General features: G+C 35.6%; 1 protein-coding gene across 4 annotated transcripts in view; it reads left to right on the forward strand.

The window, feature by feature from the left end:
- Positions 1-17824, forward strand: part of brf1b (BRF1 RNA polymerase III transcription initiation factor subunit b) — an 86353-nt gene that overhangs the window by 38304 nt on the left and 30225 nt on the right. For all 4 annotated transcript variants that reach the window (XM_067383612.1, XM_067383613.1, XM_067383614.1 and 1 more), the window contains 6 exons: positions 1873-1966; positions 2267-2393; positions 3404-3443; positions 3803-3898; positions 4064-4351; positions 17723-17787. In XM_067383612.1, the coding sequence (XP_067239713.1) occupies positions 1873-1966; positions 2267-2393; positions 3404-3443; positions 3803-3898; positions 4064-4351; positions 17723-17787 (710 nt within the window). The remainder of the gene's footprint in view (positions 1-1872; positions 1967-2266; positions 2394-3403; positions 3444-3802; positions 3899-4063; positions 4352-17722; positions 17788-17824) is intronic.

The following is a 17824-nucleotide window of genomic DNA, read 5'->3' on the forward strand; positions in this document are numbered from 1 at the left end:
GATAAGTGTAAATGTCAGTTTTCTGTATTGAGGTTGATTGTTTTAGAGCGAGGGGAGTACACACAACTACACTTCACCTTCTGGCTCAGAGTGTGAACGCTGCAAAAACAAGGAACAAGATAAAAGCAAAATAATAATAATAATAATAAATAAATAATGGGTGTCACACTATGCATCTGTCTATATGATTTTTTCCCCCTCAGAAATAATAATTAATAAGTTTGCAAGATTTAGGATACACTTAGGATTTAGGATATATTTAATATATATATATATATATATATATTAAAATAATACTTTTATTTAGCAAGGATGCATTACATTGATAAATTGACAGTAACTAATTTTACATTGTTACAAAAAACCTTGTAAAAAACTGAATGTTCTATCCATCAGAAAATCTTGAAGTGTATCATGATTTCCACAAACATTCACATTGGTAATAAGAAAAATAACCGGACACTAAATGTAAATATATTGAAGATAATTATTATATATATATAATACACACACACACACACACACACACACTACCAGTCAAAAGTTTGGAAACATTACTATTTTTAACGTTTTTGAACGAAGTCTCTTATTCTCATTGAGGCTGCATTTATTTTATAATAAATACAGAAAAAAACAATAATATTGTGAAATATTATTACAATTTAAAATTATGGTTTTCTATTTTAATATACTTAAATATACTTATTAAAATATAATTTATTTCTGTGATGCAAAGCTGAATTGTCAGAATCATTACTCCGGTCTTCAGTGTCACATGATCCTTCAGAAATCATTGTAATAATTTATTATCAATATTGGAAACAGTTGTGCTGCTTAATATTATTTTATAACCTGTGATACTTTTTCAGGATTCTTTGATGAACAAAAAGTTAAAAAATAGCATTTATTTAAAATAGAAATCTTTTGTAATGATATACACTACCGTTCAAAAGTCTGGGGTCAGTATTTTTTTATTTTTTATTTTTTTGAAAGAAATTAATACTTTTATTCAGCACAGATGTGTTAAATTGATAAAAAGTGATAGTAAAGATTTATATTGTTAGAAAAGATTTATATTTTGAATAAATGCTGTTCTTTTTAACCTTTTATTCATCAATGAATCCTGAACAAAGTATCACAGTTTCCAAAATAAATATTAAGCAACACAACTGTTTTCACCAGTGGTAATAACTGAGTATCAAATCAGCATATTAGAATGATTTCTGAAGGATCATGTGACACTGAAAACTGGAGTAATGCCATCACAGGAATAAATTATATTTGAAAGTGTATTAAAAATTTTAAATTTTGAATCAAATTGTAATATTTGAATTTAATATTTGATGTTTTATGTTTTAATTTTTCACAATATTATTGTTTTTTCTGTATTTATTATGAAATAAATGCAGCCTTAATGAACATAAGAGACTTCGTTCAAAAACATAAAAAATAGTAATGTTTCCAAACTTTTGACTGGTAGTGTATATATATACGGATTGTGTGTGTAAAATACGGATTAAAATTCATAAAATTATAGAAATATCGTCTCTATATTGGATGTGTCTTTGAGAGGTAAGCTTTTATGTTAACAGTGAATGGAAGAGGGATTGTTTTATTGTTCTCTTAAACACAACTCCTCAGCTTTATTTACATAATGTCCACTAAACGGATTACTGTATCACACAACACACCTCAGCATCTGCAGAGATTCTTTTTACAAGTGCTCCTTTACTATAGGAAATGCACAACTCAACACTTTTGTATGGCACATACATTGTCTATTTGCATGGTGGTGAAATGTCATACAAATTGAGAACAATACTGTTTGGGGACAAAACATTTATTCTCATTTTCTCTCCCTTGTTCCCCCAGCTCTGCTCGTGGCAGCTCGTATGCATGAATTCCGTCGTACTGTGAAGGAGGTGATATCTGTCGTCAAGGTGTGCGAGGCCACGCTGAGGAAAAGGTGAATGTCATGGCTGATCTGAGCAGATTTTTAGGGAAATTGTCTGTTGTTGTCACACAAAAACAAGTAGTGACCAGACTGTTTGATGCATAATGTTTTACTACCCATATATATTTATTACCCACTTGTCACAAGAAAAGTAATCAGAAAATAATAATAAAATGTAGTTATCGACTTATTGGTATCGCCTAGAATTATAATACCGTTGCATCCCTAGTTAAAACTCATTTGATAGATTATGTACCCCTGATACCTGTACTATGACATTTTGCCAAATGTTTCTTCTGCACTGATGCCCAGACTGACAGAGTTTGAGGAGACCCCCACCAGTTCCCTGACCATTGATGAGTTCATGCGAGTGGACCTTGAGCAAGAATGTGATCCTCCATCTTTTGTTGCTGGAAAGAAAAAACTCAAGATGCAGCAGGTACTCATATGGGACATACTCTAATGTTGAAAGGGTTGGAGTCAGGAGTAAGATTTTTTTTTTTAAGAAATTAATACTTTTATTCAGCAACAAATGCATTAAAGGGATAGTTCACCCAAAAATGAAAATGTGATGTTTATCTGCTTATCCCCAGCGCATCCACGATGTAGGTGACTTTGTTTCTTCAGTAGAACACAAATGATGATTTTTAACTCCAACCGTTGCAGTCTGTCAGTCAAATAATGGGAGTGAATGGGAACACAATCTATAAGAGTCAAAAAAACATGCACATACAAATCCAAATTAAACCCTGCGGCTTGTGACGACACATTGATGTCCTAAGACACGAAACGTTCGGTTTGTGTGAGAAACCGAACAGTATTTATATTATTTTTTATCTCTAATACACCACTATGTCCAAATGCGTTCAGCACTCGCTTAGCGAGGTCTGATCGCGCTCTGACAATGGAAGTAATACCTAGCACTCATTGAAGTATAAGCGCGAGATTATTAACATTAATAACTAGCTTCCGGGAGACCCTTGACCGGACACATGACGTAATGACGAACATGGAAGCACGGAGGATAGAGGATAGACTTTTTTATTCAGCAAGGACACATAAAAATTAATGTTTCAGTAAAGGCTTTTACTATGTAACAATGATTTCTATGATTTCTGAAAAAAAATCAGCTTTGCCAACATAGGAATAAATGACATTTTAAATATTTTCAAATAGAAAACAGCCATTTTAAATCATAATAATGTTTAATAATATTACTGTTTTACTGTATTTTTGACTAAATGAATGCAGCCTTGGTGAGCAATTTTTTTTTTTTTTTTTTTTTTAATCTTTTAAAAACATATTTTTCAAAATTCTTACCAACCTCAAACTTTTGAACAATAGTGTTTTTATATGTGTGTTTGACCAGATATGAAGCTATGAATATAAGATTCAGCCATATGAGACTCTGGATAAATGGTTCTCTTAATTGAAATGTCTTTGTTTTAGCTGGAGCAGGAGTTGGCCAAGAAACTTGAGGAATATCAAGGTTAGTCTGTCCTCCTGGAATAAGATATTGATTCTCTCTGTTGACTCAACAAGGCATCTGAATGCTCTCTGTGGTGCGTTATCTCGGCTACACTATAATCATTTCAAGATTTTTTCAACGATTATGAATAACAAATGCCCCTGTGGTTTGGAGCGCCCACCTCACCAACAGCAGCTGTTTTAATGATTGGTCTAAATATATTTGGACTATATGTCATATGTTCCATTAGCATATGTAATCTGAACACTGAACACACTCTACCAAGGAATCTATGTTGCATTCTTAATATCTGTGAGATAGATTGAACTGTCAGTCAGAGACGTCAGGCTCATGTGTACATGTGTGTACGTTGTCTGCAGGTGAGATCAACTCATACCGCGATGAGATTGAGACACAGCTGGCAGGGAGCAGCAGAACCAAACTGAGAGGGATTTATTCCTCCTACGCAAGAGAAGGTAGATCAAATCAAGTGCTCTGCATGTTTATTTAGAACAAATAGGCTCACCTGAGTACAGTTCGCTGATGATTTGTTCTTAATAGAGATTATTGTGTGGTTTTATGCTGATGCACGTGCAGATACACCACTGTTGGTTTTAGATTATTCTCTAACACCCTTTCAGATGATGACTGTGTGTCCTTGGCCTCTGGGGTGACTGGGGACGAAGATCCAGAGGATGAGGAAATGGAGGCAGCAGCCCAACATCTCAACCAGGAGTTCTTCAGTCAGGTGCTAGAGCAGGGAGACCAGGGAGGGATGGAGGATCAGGAGGGGAGTAAGGATACGGTACCTCTCTCTAGTCAGTCCACACATGTGCCCCTGACAGCCCTCCTTGGCCCTCTTCCCAGTGCAGCCAGCCTTGGTCTAACAGACTCCATTCGGGAATGCATCACAGAGGGGACTACAAACAGTGAGTGTCCCACTTCCTCAGCACAGGATATTTGGCCATTACTGCATACTGTATTTATCCTTGCTGTTTTATATGATAAAATGTGGCCTTGTACTACAATCAAACCTTAAAAAAAGTTATTATAGTTCTATTTTTAAGTTCACCATGAAAGCGGAATAAGAAAAAAAAAAGTTTGCAGTGTTAATCATCCCCGTCGCAAGAACATCATTTCTCTGATGACGTGCACCGGCATGAGGGCTGGGCAATAAGGTGTTCCAATAGCCAGATGAGTTTCAATTCCTCCCTTCCAGCAACCTATCACTGACATAAAACTATTGCAGCAATTAGTAAATGATAACATTTAATCCATCTATTCAATACCCAGGAAAAAATCAAGTCCTGTCCTACTTGTTTTCTCATTCATGAGAAGCTGTATCAATCGTATATACGTCACAAAAGGGAAGGAAAAAATGGTCACAAAAAAAAGCAAGAGTCTAGTGTTCCATTGTTTCATATAAATAATTTGAATTGCTTGAGATACAATTTTATAATAATATTATATTATTAAAAATATTTTTTTAAATAGTCCAAACTTTCATGGTCCATTTATCTGTTAAAACTAAATATTTCCTGAGTATATCAAGCAGAATTATTTTCTTTGTTATAAGATGGACGACCGTAAGAAGTGTGGTGAAGGTTTAATCTTTAGGAAAGCTTTAACCCTTTGCTATTGTGAAAGTCAGCTCTCTGATGGAGGGTCTGCCAGACATAATCACTTTGAGCTTTTTGAAATCCTTTTAAGACATTTAATAAGAGCTGCTCCAATCTGTCTGCTTCATGCTGTACTGCAGAGGAAAAACCACAGATGTACTTTCTCATTATAGTGTTTTTATGTTGATCTTATTTCCGTTAATAGAGAGCATATGATTTTAGAGATGGGAAACGTATGGGGCTTTACTCCGAGGTTATTAGATGCTGTCTTGTTTTACTTACACAGATGACTGTATTTGTTTTTCAGTTGCCGTTCAGCGGTATAAACACGAGAGCATCCAGTTAAACATAAACAATTTTCAATTGAATTTTCAGCATCATTACTCCAGTCTTCAGTGTCACATGATCCTTCAGAAATCATTCTAATATGCTGATTTGCTGCTCAAGAAACATATATTATTAATAATGTTGAAACTGTTGTGCTTAAATCCTGATACATATTTTCAGGATTCTTTGATAAATATATAAAAGAACAGCATAGTTATTATCATATTACTCATAACCAGCACATATGTGGTTAAGCATTATTGATCCACAAAGCACTGATAACATTGGGTTAGACCCTTTGTTAAATCATCTTGTAAAGACGCATTGATTGATGTGTATTTCTGCAACAGATTACTTTATTTACCAAGAGCTTTAGATTACTGAAATTCATGCTGAAAATAAAATGTCACAGGATTCAACAGAATATCACGAGTTCCAGCAACACATCTCTGACCTCAGCACCTGCTCGCTAGCTGAACTCAGGCCATTCCCTTTTAACCTTTGACCCTGACCCCTGACGACTCCTCGACCTAGGTGTTCCCTGCAGCTTTAAGTGACTAGCAGCAGTGGTTTATCTGAACGCAGCATATGTCTCCTCAGGCCAGTGTAGGAGATTGGAGCCGTGCTGCTTTATTTTAAAGCAGTCCAGACTGCGATCTGCTGTCTGGGCGACTTTCCGTTGACTATTTCTGCTATGGCAGTTTGCTGATACATTTCCCTCGTCGTTATTGTCCTTTTGCAGGAGAAGGTGATGATTCTGCTGGAGTGAAAGCCTCTTAAAGTTACTCATAAAGACGGCTTAATAGGGTTCCACTCAGCATGGTTGAATCGCTGCTCACAACAATACACACAGCAGACTATGTTTGTCAATCTGAATGTTGACTTTTGTGTTTGTGTGTGTGGTGAAAGATGAGGAAAACAGTACAAAGAGCAAGAAATTGAGAGCGTTATTTATTTATTTTTTTAAGCATTGTATATATTTGGGTTTTTCCAATAAATGGGAATGAAAAACCAGGCTTTAACATAGCACAGTAAATAAATAACTAAAAATAAATGTTATTTTATGTTATTTTACATATTCCAGTGTAGCAGTGACTAAAATGCAGGCATTGGAAGTGCATTTTTAAACTGCTGCAGTGTGCAGATCTGCATAAATTCTGTGTTCTTTAAATAGGGGACGCATGAGACAGACAGAGACGAAGTGAGTGAGAGGTTGAAAGCAAGTGACCAAGAATGTGTGTGTGTGTGTGTGTGTGTGTGTGTGTGTGTGTGTGTGTGTGTGTGTGTGTGTGTGTGTGTGTGTGTGTGTGTGTGTGTGTGTGTGTGTGTGTGTGTGTGTGTGTGTGTGTGTCTGTGTATGTGTGAGGTTTGGCAGATGCCTCTCTCACCCTGACAGGCTGTCGGTACTGGAGTGTCTCACTCTTTCAGACTGTCTGTCTCTTCAGTTCTCTAGGGACACATGAGATTCACTCTCTCTCTCTCTTTCACTCTCTCATTTTCACTGCAGTGAGGAAAGTGACTGGCCATTCCACAGCCTCCTTTTCATCAAAAGCATCTGTTTCACTCAGGTTCACTTCCCACCGGCTCACCAGTTTTAACCCAGAAATCGTCCTGCTTATTTAATCAGTATATATTTTCCAGAGCAGTGAGTGCAGTGGAATATGAATTTTATCTGATGATGATAAAGGGGTTTGGAAGTCCATTATCAATTCTTGTTTTTTACTATTCAATATATTCCAGAGCTGGCCACCAGATCTTGGTTAATGCATTTCAGATTGTCTGTGTTTGTGTTAGAGAGGGAGAGAGAATGAAAACATGAAAATATGGAAAGGATTTTCCCTTGGGCTTGCTGTGGTTTTTATGAACCTTGTTTGAACTTTGCCATTTTAAATGCCAGGCATTAGCCAACATGTCCACGACTGAGAGGATAGAGGAACTTTCCTCAAAGGAGAGACCTGCCTGTTCTAACAAAGCTTCCTGGGACCCTCGCTTTCTTGGATCTCTTTGAACCCAGGATATTTTGATGCTCTAGTGTGATGAGCAGCTTACAGCGTTGAGAATCTCAGTACCGGAGTCACAGCTTTACTGAGAAAGTTGAACGCTCAGGCTTCAAAAGAATCTCAATTTCCTCTGCATGGACAGCATGTGTTTTTCATAAATTTTTCCAAATGACTCTGAATCATTCATGAGTACTGTTACTGTTTTGGAGCCATGGAGCTGGGCAGTTACAGTAGCACATATGCTCGGATACATTGACCTATGTTGCTCATGTGTGTATCCAGTTTTTGACATTTTCTAATCCCGTCCCCCATTTCTTTTCTTCTCTATGTAAGTGAAAAAAGTTTCCTTAGCCTCTTGTAATACACAATATATCGGTAACATAGTGGTTATCAGCCAGTATATTTTATATTTTTTCCGTCCTGTCGAGATTTATATATTTTCTCGTGCACATTTCCACCATTTTATATTTAGCTTACCTTTAACTAAATAAAATGAAAATAATAAACTGTATGAAGTAAATCCTAGTATAAAAAGAAGTATCTTCCATAACTTCAAATCAAGACTTGAACAAGTTGTCTTCACAAGGTGCAGACTGGGTCACTCAAGACTTACCCATGGGTTTTTATTAATAGGCGAAGTTCCTCCTTCGTGTCAAGTTCCCTTGACTGTTAAACATATTCTGTTGAATTGTAATGTTTATGATGCTGCTAGAAAATGCTTTTATTCAGAAACATATTTGCATGGAATATTTCGAAATGTATCACCCGAATGTATTTTAGATTTTCTATCTTATGTTAAATTGAAATATTTATATAATAATGTAAATTTTATGGATTATGATATTGACCTTTGTGTTTGCCATGTAAATAGCCATGATGCTAACGTGGCATTAAAAAACTTAATCAAACAAACAAACAAACCTTCAACTAAATCTATTAAAAATTATTTAAATTGCATTAATTTAAATAAAGCTAAAATAAAATATACATATTAAATAAAACTTAAAAAGAACTTAGCTAAATGTAGAAATTAGATGAAAATAGAAATGTTGCCTGTCAGCTAACTGAAATAAGTTTATGAAGTGCCAAAATGACTGTAAGTGAATTAAAAAATGGATAACAGAATAATAAAAATATCCCAAGAATATAACAAAATTACTAAAACTTACACTAAAATAAAAGCTAATTCAAAATATTAATATAGATAAATAATACTAACACTGCTTTGCCATCATCTATTCTAACACTCACTAAAAGTAAATCTTCAGAAACACTAATAATTGAATACATTTGAACTTCAATGATCTTAACACAACATCTTAAAAATGCAGTGCTCATGCTGTGTAACGTAGCTTCTGAAGTCAAGAAAAGAATACTGGAACTAATTGCAAATAAAAGATGTTTAATGGCTCTAACATGAAACAATCCATGACTTGACAATTGTCATCATCACATGAAACATGGTCCTTGTGGAAATAGCTACATAAACCATAAACCTCCAAAGAACGGGGCAAGTAAACATACATTTAATAATCCACACAGACTGAGGCTAGATACAGGGTTAAATAGCTAACTGAAACAATAGCTGCGTCCCAAATGCCGCACTATACACTATGCATTTATACACTATGTACTTATGCACTATGTACTCCATCCATGTAGTGTATGAAATATATACGTTTATTTTGTCATTAAATATCGGAGTCTAATCCCCCCTCCTCCTCCGCAATGTAATTAAAGCTTTGACAGTTGTGTAGTGAAACAAAGGGGAATATTATTAATTATTCATAACTCATTATGATTATTAATTATGATTAATTTTGGATATGTGAATCAGTTAATTGGATTAACTTGATGTAGCTACATTAAAATTAATATTACAATCAATTAACCTGTTCGTCCAGTGAACAGTAATTCTAAGAAATGTTAATTTCCAGGTTATGGAAAACAACATTCTTATTGTACAGTACTACCCAGAGCATGTAATCAAGATCTAAATCATTTAAGAGGCAATTTATTAGCTGACGGAGTCAGAACCAAACATGTATTGTGCACAAGCTTTATTAAATAACTCACAAACACATAACTAAACTAACAAACACATAACATACACGCAGGTCACACACATACGTAGGTAAAAATGAACAATGATAGAGTTGAACTGGAAGTGGGCCCAGAAATGGAGCTATGGGAAAAAGTCAATGACAATCTGGAAAAGAATCATCAGTTTACTCAGTAATACAGCACCTTAGCTGACACAGGTGGTTTACAAATTAATGCTAAATCGCTGTTTAGTGTTCAAATGTATGATATTTGCAAAATGCCTTTAGGCTGAGGAGCATCTAATCTGCCGGCTGTGGAGAAATTCTTGATGATTCAGTCCGGAGTTGTAACCAATATCTTCTGCATTGGTCAAAGATAGGGGTGTGACAAGACAGGTAGCTCACGAGACGAGACACAAGATTGAGTTCACAAGAACGAGACAAGATTTTTACACACTATTTTAAAGAAATCCTAATTAATGTCATTTCAGTTCTACTTTCTTAATGTGAATTATCATATGTGGTAAAAGACAACAATATTCAAGCAATATTCAAGCACTGTACAGTACTGTATTAATCTTTGTTAATGTTAGTTAAACATAAAAATAGTCATTCATGGTTAGTTCATGATAGTGCATTAAGTAATAACAAATACAACTTTTGATTTTAACAATGTATTAGTAAATGTTGAAATTAACATTAACTAAAATAGTGTAGAAGTATTGTTCTTCCTTAGTTCATGTAAAGTTAACTAACATTAACTAATGAAACCTTATTGTAAGGTGTTACCATAAAAATAAATAACAGTTTTCTTTTAGTCTTAAGTGCAATCAATAAGTGCAACCTTAATCAAAGCACTCTCAATATTCAAAGTGCAAATAGAGACCAAATTTTTCTTTAAGCATGATACAGAGCTGAGAGATGCTTACAACTACACAGCCCAGCCTAACATAACTTTCATCGTGTTTGAATATGCGCTCGCATTTACTTTCACTTTCGCGATCGCGTGTACTCTGTGAGTAGGGAGCGGCAGCGACGGTTATTCAACTGAATTAAATGGTTTTTTTATTTCTATAAAAAGCAAAACGACAGTGGAGGCATAATGTAAATGTAGCGGTGGCATATTCTTTCCTAATTTCACCCTCACACTATCACAAGACTGCTTTTCGTCTCAACGAGAAATCTCGTCACAATTTAGTCTTGCGAGATCTCGTGACACGAGATCTCGTCACACCCCTAGTCAAAGACATATGAAACAACTTGAGCTGTTAATTTGGATAGAGTTCTCCGTCTCCTAGTCAAGCACATGGTTGGGGGCAGGGCAGGCCCAGGCCCAAAGGCCCACAGGCAGCCCCTGCAGTCTCTGTGTTATCTGAGATGTAAGAGAGAGAGGGAGGAGCATTGCGTGCTGGCTTTAAGCTCTGGGAGAAGTCACACCCCTAAGGGTTGACCTGACCAATGAAATGGGTAAGATCTCGGAGCGGCAAAATTCTTCTATGGGGGCTTTTTATAACAGAGCATGATTAAAATGAGTTGTTGAAGAGGAACTATTAAAGATTCTTGTAATACTGATGTGTTACACAGGTATCAACATATAGTATACACAAGCATTTCAATCTTCTTGATACGAACCCATAGACCCTGATCATGGTATAATTGAAGTTACCTTAAATGTATCATAAAACATGTGAATACAATACTGAGTACAGTACAACAACAGTAATAATGGATACCATTTCCTGGGGATGTGCATGTTCATTTATAGAACAGTCTGTCTATAAATTAATGCAGGAAAGTCTGTGTTCTGTGGAAAAAAAAGGAAAGATGCAGGTTTTCTGTGTCTCTTTGTCTCTGCTTTTCCACATGGCAACGCACACATACTTCAGGGCAATAAATCTCAGGCTGGTCTTCTCGGGGTATGGGGACAGACCCCTGAGTAAGTTTTAAACAATTACTTGTTTAATATAACAAATAATTGTGTTTGATTTGTCTCAGTCGTTACAGTTGAGTGCATGAAATGTCCAACATTCCACACTTTGTTTTTTCCGTTACTTTAGTGCACCATCCGGGTATTTAAATTGCCCTTTTTCTTTTTGGAATTTTCTGTGTGAATGCACTACTCGCACTATTTGTACTTAAAAACGTCATAGAATAGTGCACAAGTACGCAAATAGAGACGCACCTAATGATAACAAGGAGAATAGTGCACAAGTACGCAAATAGAGACGCACCTAATGATAACAAGGAACACCTGGAACTAATTACAAAGAGCAAAAGAACTACAAAGACCATGAACACATGAATGGCAAATTTCAAAATAAAAGACATGGAAGCATGAACCAAACCAACAACAAACCTGACATGCTGCGAGTCCCTGAAAAAACTGTGACATGCATTGTAACACTTAAGAATGTCCATATGGGCTTCATTTCACAGACAAGGCTTATAAGCTAGGATTAGGCCTTAGTTCAATTGACCCTTCAACAGGAGTTTGATTGACAGGCAATCTAACCAATCATAAAGCCGAATCCGCCGTTATGTCCGACAAAGCAGTCGGGGAGTTAGTAGATTAACGTCGGTGGACTTGAACTTTTACTGACGTTTACTGACGTCTTTCTATGAAGCGCCGTCTAGGTGGTTGAAACAACATTCTTTCTGATGTTCATTCATGTTTATTTGATGCTATAAATTAACTAGTAGGAAGAAATGATCGGTTCAGTAACTGCTTTAACTGAGGTGCTACTGAGATGATCTGTCACAACACATCAAAGAGCCACAAAATGGTATTTATTGTTTAAATTTCTTTAAAAATTAAAAAATTTGAGACTTTGTTTATATCAAAAGTAACCTGCAATGTCTTGTCTGTCGACACATTGCTAGTGTCCCCTTTGCTCCGCAATGTATTTTTCACTGCGTGAAAACATGATGTGTGGCATGAGAGGGGCATGGCTTGTCGGACATAGCAACAGTAACTAAAGGGTTAGCTTCAACCTTGTCTGTGAAACTGGGGGTTTGTGTATCTTTAAACAGAAAACAATTAAAAATGGCACAGACGGATGCAAGAACACATCCTAAAGTGTTCAAGCTCCTATTCCAGTTATAAAAAAAAAAGTGAAATTCTCCTCCTGTATGTATTGAGGGGGGCATGTCATGAGTTTCCTGCAGCTGGGACACTGATTGATTACACCTGCTTGCAACTCCTCCCATACTGCATTGCTGCATTGCATTTACTGTTATGCACTGAACCTCGGCTATGGTTATGCTGCCTCATGGTCCAGTGCGCTCTGAGTGTTGTCCCTTCCCATCTCTCAGTTGTTAATGCCATTGCTACTCGCATGTGTAAAATATTGATCCAATGGTGTGCATGCAGTCAGACAGTTGTGCTTGATTCTGAGTGATTGGCCAGTGGCTCTGGGAACGAGGGAGAGAAATGGGAGACTGCGTGTAGATGGAGATGACAGTTAGTCTAAGAGGACATTCACTGAATGACGCATGGGAAAGCACAGCTTCTGCAGGCAAATACAGCATTTAACCTTTCAAGCAGTTGTGTTTGACGTGATCAAAACATGTTGAGGGATAGCGGAGAGCAAAAGGCTCTTTTGCAGTCTATACACATTTAGAGTTAACTGCATGTGTAGAATGTCAATGTGTTAGGGCAGATAGCTAGTTTGATCTGAAAGATACTGTAGCTGCCTACTGTAGCTGACCTGAAGACAAGAATACACACACACATATACTCTTCACTCCTTGGCCTGCTTGCCCATAGCACAGACAGTGAGAGCAGGTGGTGGTGAGGTTGGAAAAGGCCCTTAGAGGTTATCGTGCCATATTGCAAGAGGTTTTTTTTTTCCACCTTGTCCTCCTTTTTGTTTGTATGAGCATGAAACACTCTCAATCCACAAGCTCTTCAGATTCTTTTTCAAGCATTCAGCAAAAGAAGAAAGTTTATATAATCTCACTGAACAGAGTCTTCAGAACAGGGACTTGTCTTGTTGACATTATAAGAAATCTAATAATTAATTTTCAAAGTATAACACCAGTTGATCTAGAAATTGATTAAATGTAGTTTAAAATAGAATGGCTTGTAAAATAAATATCTACAAACATTCGTTCTCTCAGTCTCAAAATGCAAATGTTGCTCTCAATATTCATTCATCTCTGTGGCATTTCATAGTGGAGCATCAAGCTGATCTGTTTATTTGCATAATGATTCACGATTCATTATGTAATCTGGATTAGGTTCAGTCAAGTGCATGCTCGGATTAGAGGCTCATTTCTCATTGAAATATGTTGGAGAATACTGCATTATGAGCATTTAATCTTGTTTTGCATTCTTCATATCATCATACAACCAACATGCCAAGATTTTGACGAAGCCAGTAGAAAGAGACAGTTTGCCAATTATTCTGAATTTTGAAGAAACTCTACAGATCTTTTTTGTGAGCGAATTCCAAAATGACAAATCTCAAAAATAGAGAAAATCCAAGTCTTCTGAAGCTTTCAAATCAAATATGGTGCCACTGGTTGGATATCAATAATATAAAAGCATTGTATCTTGTGTATCTCATGATCAAACACCATTGTGTCATATTTGTTTTATGATTGAATAATGACTTTTTCTAAATTTAGTCCACAAGTTCGAGGAGTTTATATTTTGTGTTAATCAGAAAAGATACAATGTAAACCCGAATAAGTTGGCAAAGCTCAAAAAAATTTGATCAGTTGCCTCAATTTTTAAGTTAAGTTAATTCAAAGTAGAACTGGCAGATTTTTATTTTGTACTCATATATTTTAATTGTTCTTAACTTGAAATGTTTGAGTACTCTAATTCATACATTTAACTTAAAATTTTCATGTAAACTCAGTGTGAACATTTTTATTATTGTAAACTTAGCTAGCTATAACAAGCTAATTCAGAAAATGTTAACTTGCTAATTTGCTAACATGTTAACAATAGCATGGTATAGCACTTGCTGAATGAGTGCAGCAATATAAAGCATGTAACATGCATCAAACCAAGCCACATTTACCACAGCCCAGTTTCAGTTAAACTTAAGTTTGGCTAAATTAAAAGAAATAAGTTCATAAAACTCAAAACAATGAAACAGTTCAGTTTACTTATAATATATCAGTTCTAAGAACTTGAAAGAAAAAGAAATTGCTAAATACTCATAAATTGATTTGACTGAACTAATTTGTTTAATTTAAGTTTGTCCTACGCAAACCAATTAATTATTTTAAGAGTTAACACAAATTTGGTGTAACACAAATTTGGAAAGAAAAAAGGGTGAGTAAATAATAACAGATTTTTGGCTGATTTAATCTATTCTTTTAACCCTCTTCAGCTTTAATTTTCAGCTTTAATTTTTTTGTTTCCAGCAAAAAAGTTCCCCATGCAGATTTTATCCATGTTGGTTATGTTAATTTGCCATGCTGACCAACAGAAAAGCTGCTTGGCTTGAAAGTTATTTCTGAACAGAGCTTCATACATGTATACTCTATTGACAATGGACCTTTTTTCACTGAAATTTCGCTAATGTGGCTGACTGGCTGCACCTTAAGCCTAGAAAAGTTAGTGACTTGAGGTTGTATACCATTTTCATGCTGGTTGCATAGCTTAGCCTCTGGGACCTTTGGGTGACTTCTTTCACGTTTTTCATCCCCCTACGAAACCGGAGATCTTTGCGAGAGACTACCATCATCTATCCAACCCCAATCAGCCACACGCCAACCTTCTAAAGAGCAGAAACCCGATCATGCCGTGTTGTTTTTCTTTCTCCCTTCTATCCAAGCCAGCTGTGCAATTGCTCTGGTGAAATGCTGTGATTTGCTCCACTGGGTTTGATATGTGACAGCCCCAGCAAGCTGCCTGCAAACAAGCCCAATTCCCTCATAGACCAGTGTGCCCATGTTGGTCCATGCCTGAGCAAGTATCCTATCTCCGTCTTATGGACAAGATACCTGGATTCAATTACAGTCCTGCTAAAGATTTAGATTTCACCTCCCCCTTGAAATCAGGTTTTGGAGGAGCAGGCAGTAGGAGAAGATGTAATAGACGGTGTGGAGAAGGCTGTAAGAGCAACCACAAAGAATCCATATGAGACACTGGCTTTTGACTGAAAATGTGTGACATGTACATTGTTAGGAAAAAACATACCTTACACAACTACATACTTACACAATTGCTTGATGAACACATTTGAAGCACCCAGCCATGTTGCACATACTCGTCTTTGCATTACTGTTGGTAAAAAAACCCTCAGTGTTCAAGGGGAGGATAGATTTACCTTCAAATGTCTGTGCTATTAAACTGGATGTCTTGTTATTCATGAAGCATGTAAACAGTTTAACTAAATTTAACCAGGGGTCTTTAAACTAAAATATCAAGGCAGCTGCATATTTTTATGTATAAAGACCAATTTGATAATATAATTATAAATATTATAAAGACAACATGCATATATATTGTCATTATACTTAAGAATATTATAAAAATATCTGTATAATTTTGTATATTTTAATAATATATTTATTCTATGTACAGTATTTGTTTTCATTTTATAATAATATTTATTTTAATAACATTTTACTTTTAAAGTAATGTTAGATGTACACTGCTCGGCCAAAAAATAAAACAAAAAAAAGTCGCTGTTTGGCATTTTTAATTAATTTATTTTAATTTTATTACATTTTTATTTTATTTTAATAGGCAAATACTTAAGAGTCTATAGATGGATCATTATTACAGTGATTATTTTGTTTCTAGCATGTTATATGTTCTCTTTCAACCCTAAAAGATGGAGTGTGCTTTTCATTTCTTAAACAACCAGGCGTATATTAGCCATATTCCAGGATGACAATGTCAAGATTTATCAGGCTCAAATTGTGAAAGAATGGTTGGGAGGGAGCATGAAGGATCATTTTGACACATGAATTTGCATCACACATGAGTCCTGATCTTCATTTCATTTAAAAACTTTGGGATTTGCTGGAGGAGACTTTACAGAGTGCTCACCTCTTGCATTGTCATTACAAGATCTTGACCAAAAATTGATGCACCTCTTTATGGAAATAAATGTTGTGATGTTATTTCCATCAAGAGGTGCATCAATTTTTGGAGTGTATAAATATGTATAAAATAAAAAATAAGAAATAAAAACTACTGTTTGAGTCAAAGTTAGAATCGATTTTACTGCAGCCTTTGAAGTTGTGTGATGTGTTTTAAACCACACACATGCAAGTGTAAGAGTCTGAGATGAGGGCAGATTGTGACCCATTTTCGTTTGTCTCAGTTCAGATATTTAAATCTGTTCTCCCTGGCCACTCTTGCTGTGAGAACGTCAGAGCGTGTGAATATGAGTTGGATGGCCACAGTAAAGACAAGATCAGATTGTGCACTATTCAGATCTCTTTAAGTTCATTTAATGAACATCTGGTCCTGATCCACCGAGGCTCCACCAATCCAATCACACTTTTCCCAGGCCAACTTTTGCTTCATATTTGGAAAAAGCATTTTTGTCATATAAAAATAAGTCACAGAGAAAGTTTTACATGTGTCACTGTTTGCTTTAATTCTTGCTTAAGATTGGAATGGAAATCAGAATCAGAGTGTTTCTTTTATGTTATTTAGACTTGATCCATCATGAGTAAACACTATTGATTATTGCATTCCAAAAGTTCACATGTTTTTAATTTGCTACCCATTAGATTCCCATTTACAGGCAGAGATGCTTCTTTATTTTGTGATTGTTTTCTTTCGTCATGTCTATTTACAGCTCCCTCTTCTTGGCCTGATCTCATTTATATTAAAATTTTTCTTACAGACACATGCTAATTGTATTCAGGTGGTATTTACAGTATAACACACATTTATGTGACCCTAAATGCATTGTATTAGCATACAGTAACATTGCTGTTCATATTTGCCTCAGTATGAGATTTTAATTTAGGGATTAATAAATGTGACACTGTGGATTTCAAGACAATTTGGAAAGTATTTGAGGAACACACAAAATCCTTTCACATCACTGCTAAGCCTATTAATGGCAATTACACAACAAAGAGCTGGCAATGCGTGCATTATTGAGAGAATGCCACCAAAGTACTTCCTGTATAGTGTACCATCTCTGACAGCTGTGGATTCCAGTCAAGCAGGGCGATTATCTTCAGTTTCATTCTGAAATTCTGAAATAGAAACTCATCTGAATATCTTGCATTCTGTCTGGTGGTAATCACTGTGTCATGTACATTAGACTCCTCTTTCATCAGGTTTTTCTCATTTTATTAATGTATGTATCTTTGTCTTTCTGCAGTGGAAGATAAATCAGATAATGGGGAACTAGATCTAGATGGGATTGATGAAGATGAAATTGAAAAGGTATGTTAATTAATATGTTTATGGATTTATGTCTTGT

The sequence above is a fragment of the Chanodichthys erythropterus genome, chromosome 4 (genome assembly GCF_024489055.1).
Source record: "Chanodichthys erythropterus isolate Z2021 chromosome 4, ASM2448905v1, whole genome shotgun sequence".
NCBI lineage: Eukaryota > Metazoa > Chordata > Actinopteri > Cypriniformes > Xenocyprididae > Chanodichthys > Chanodichthys erythropterus.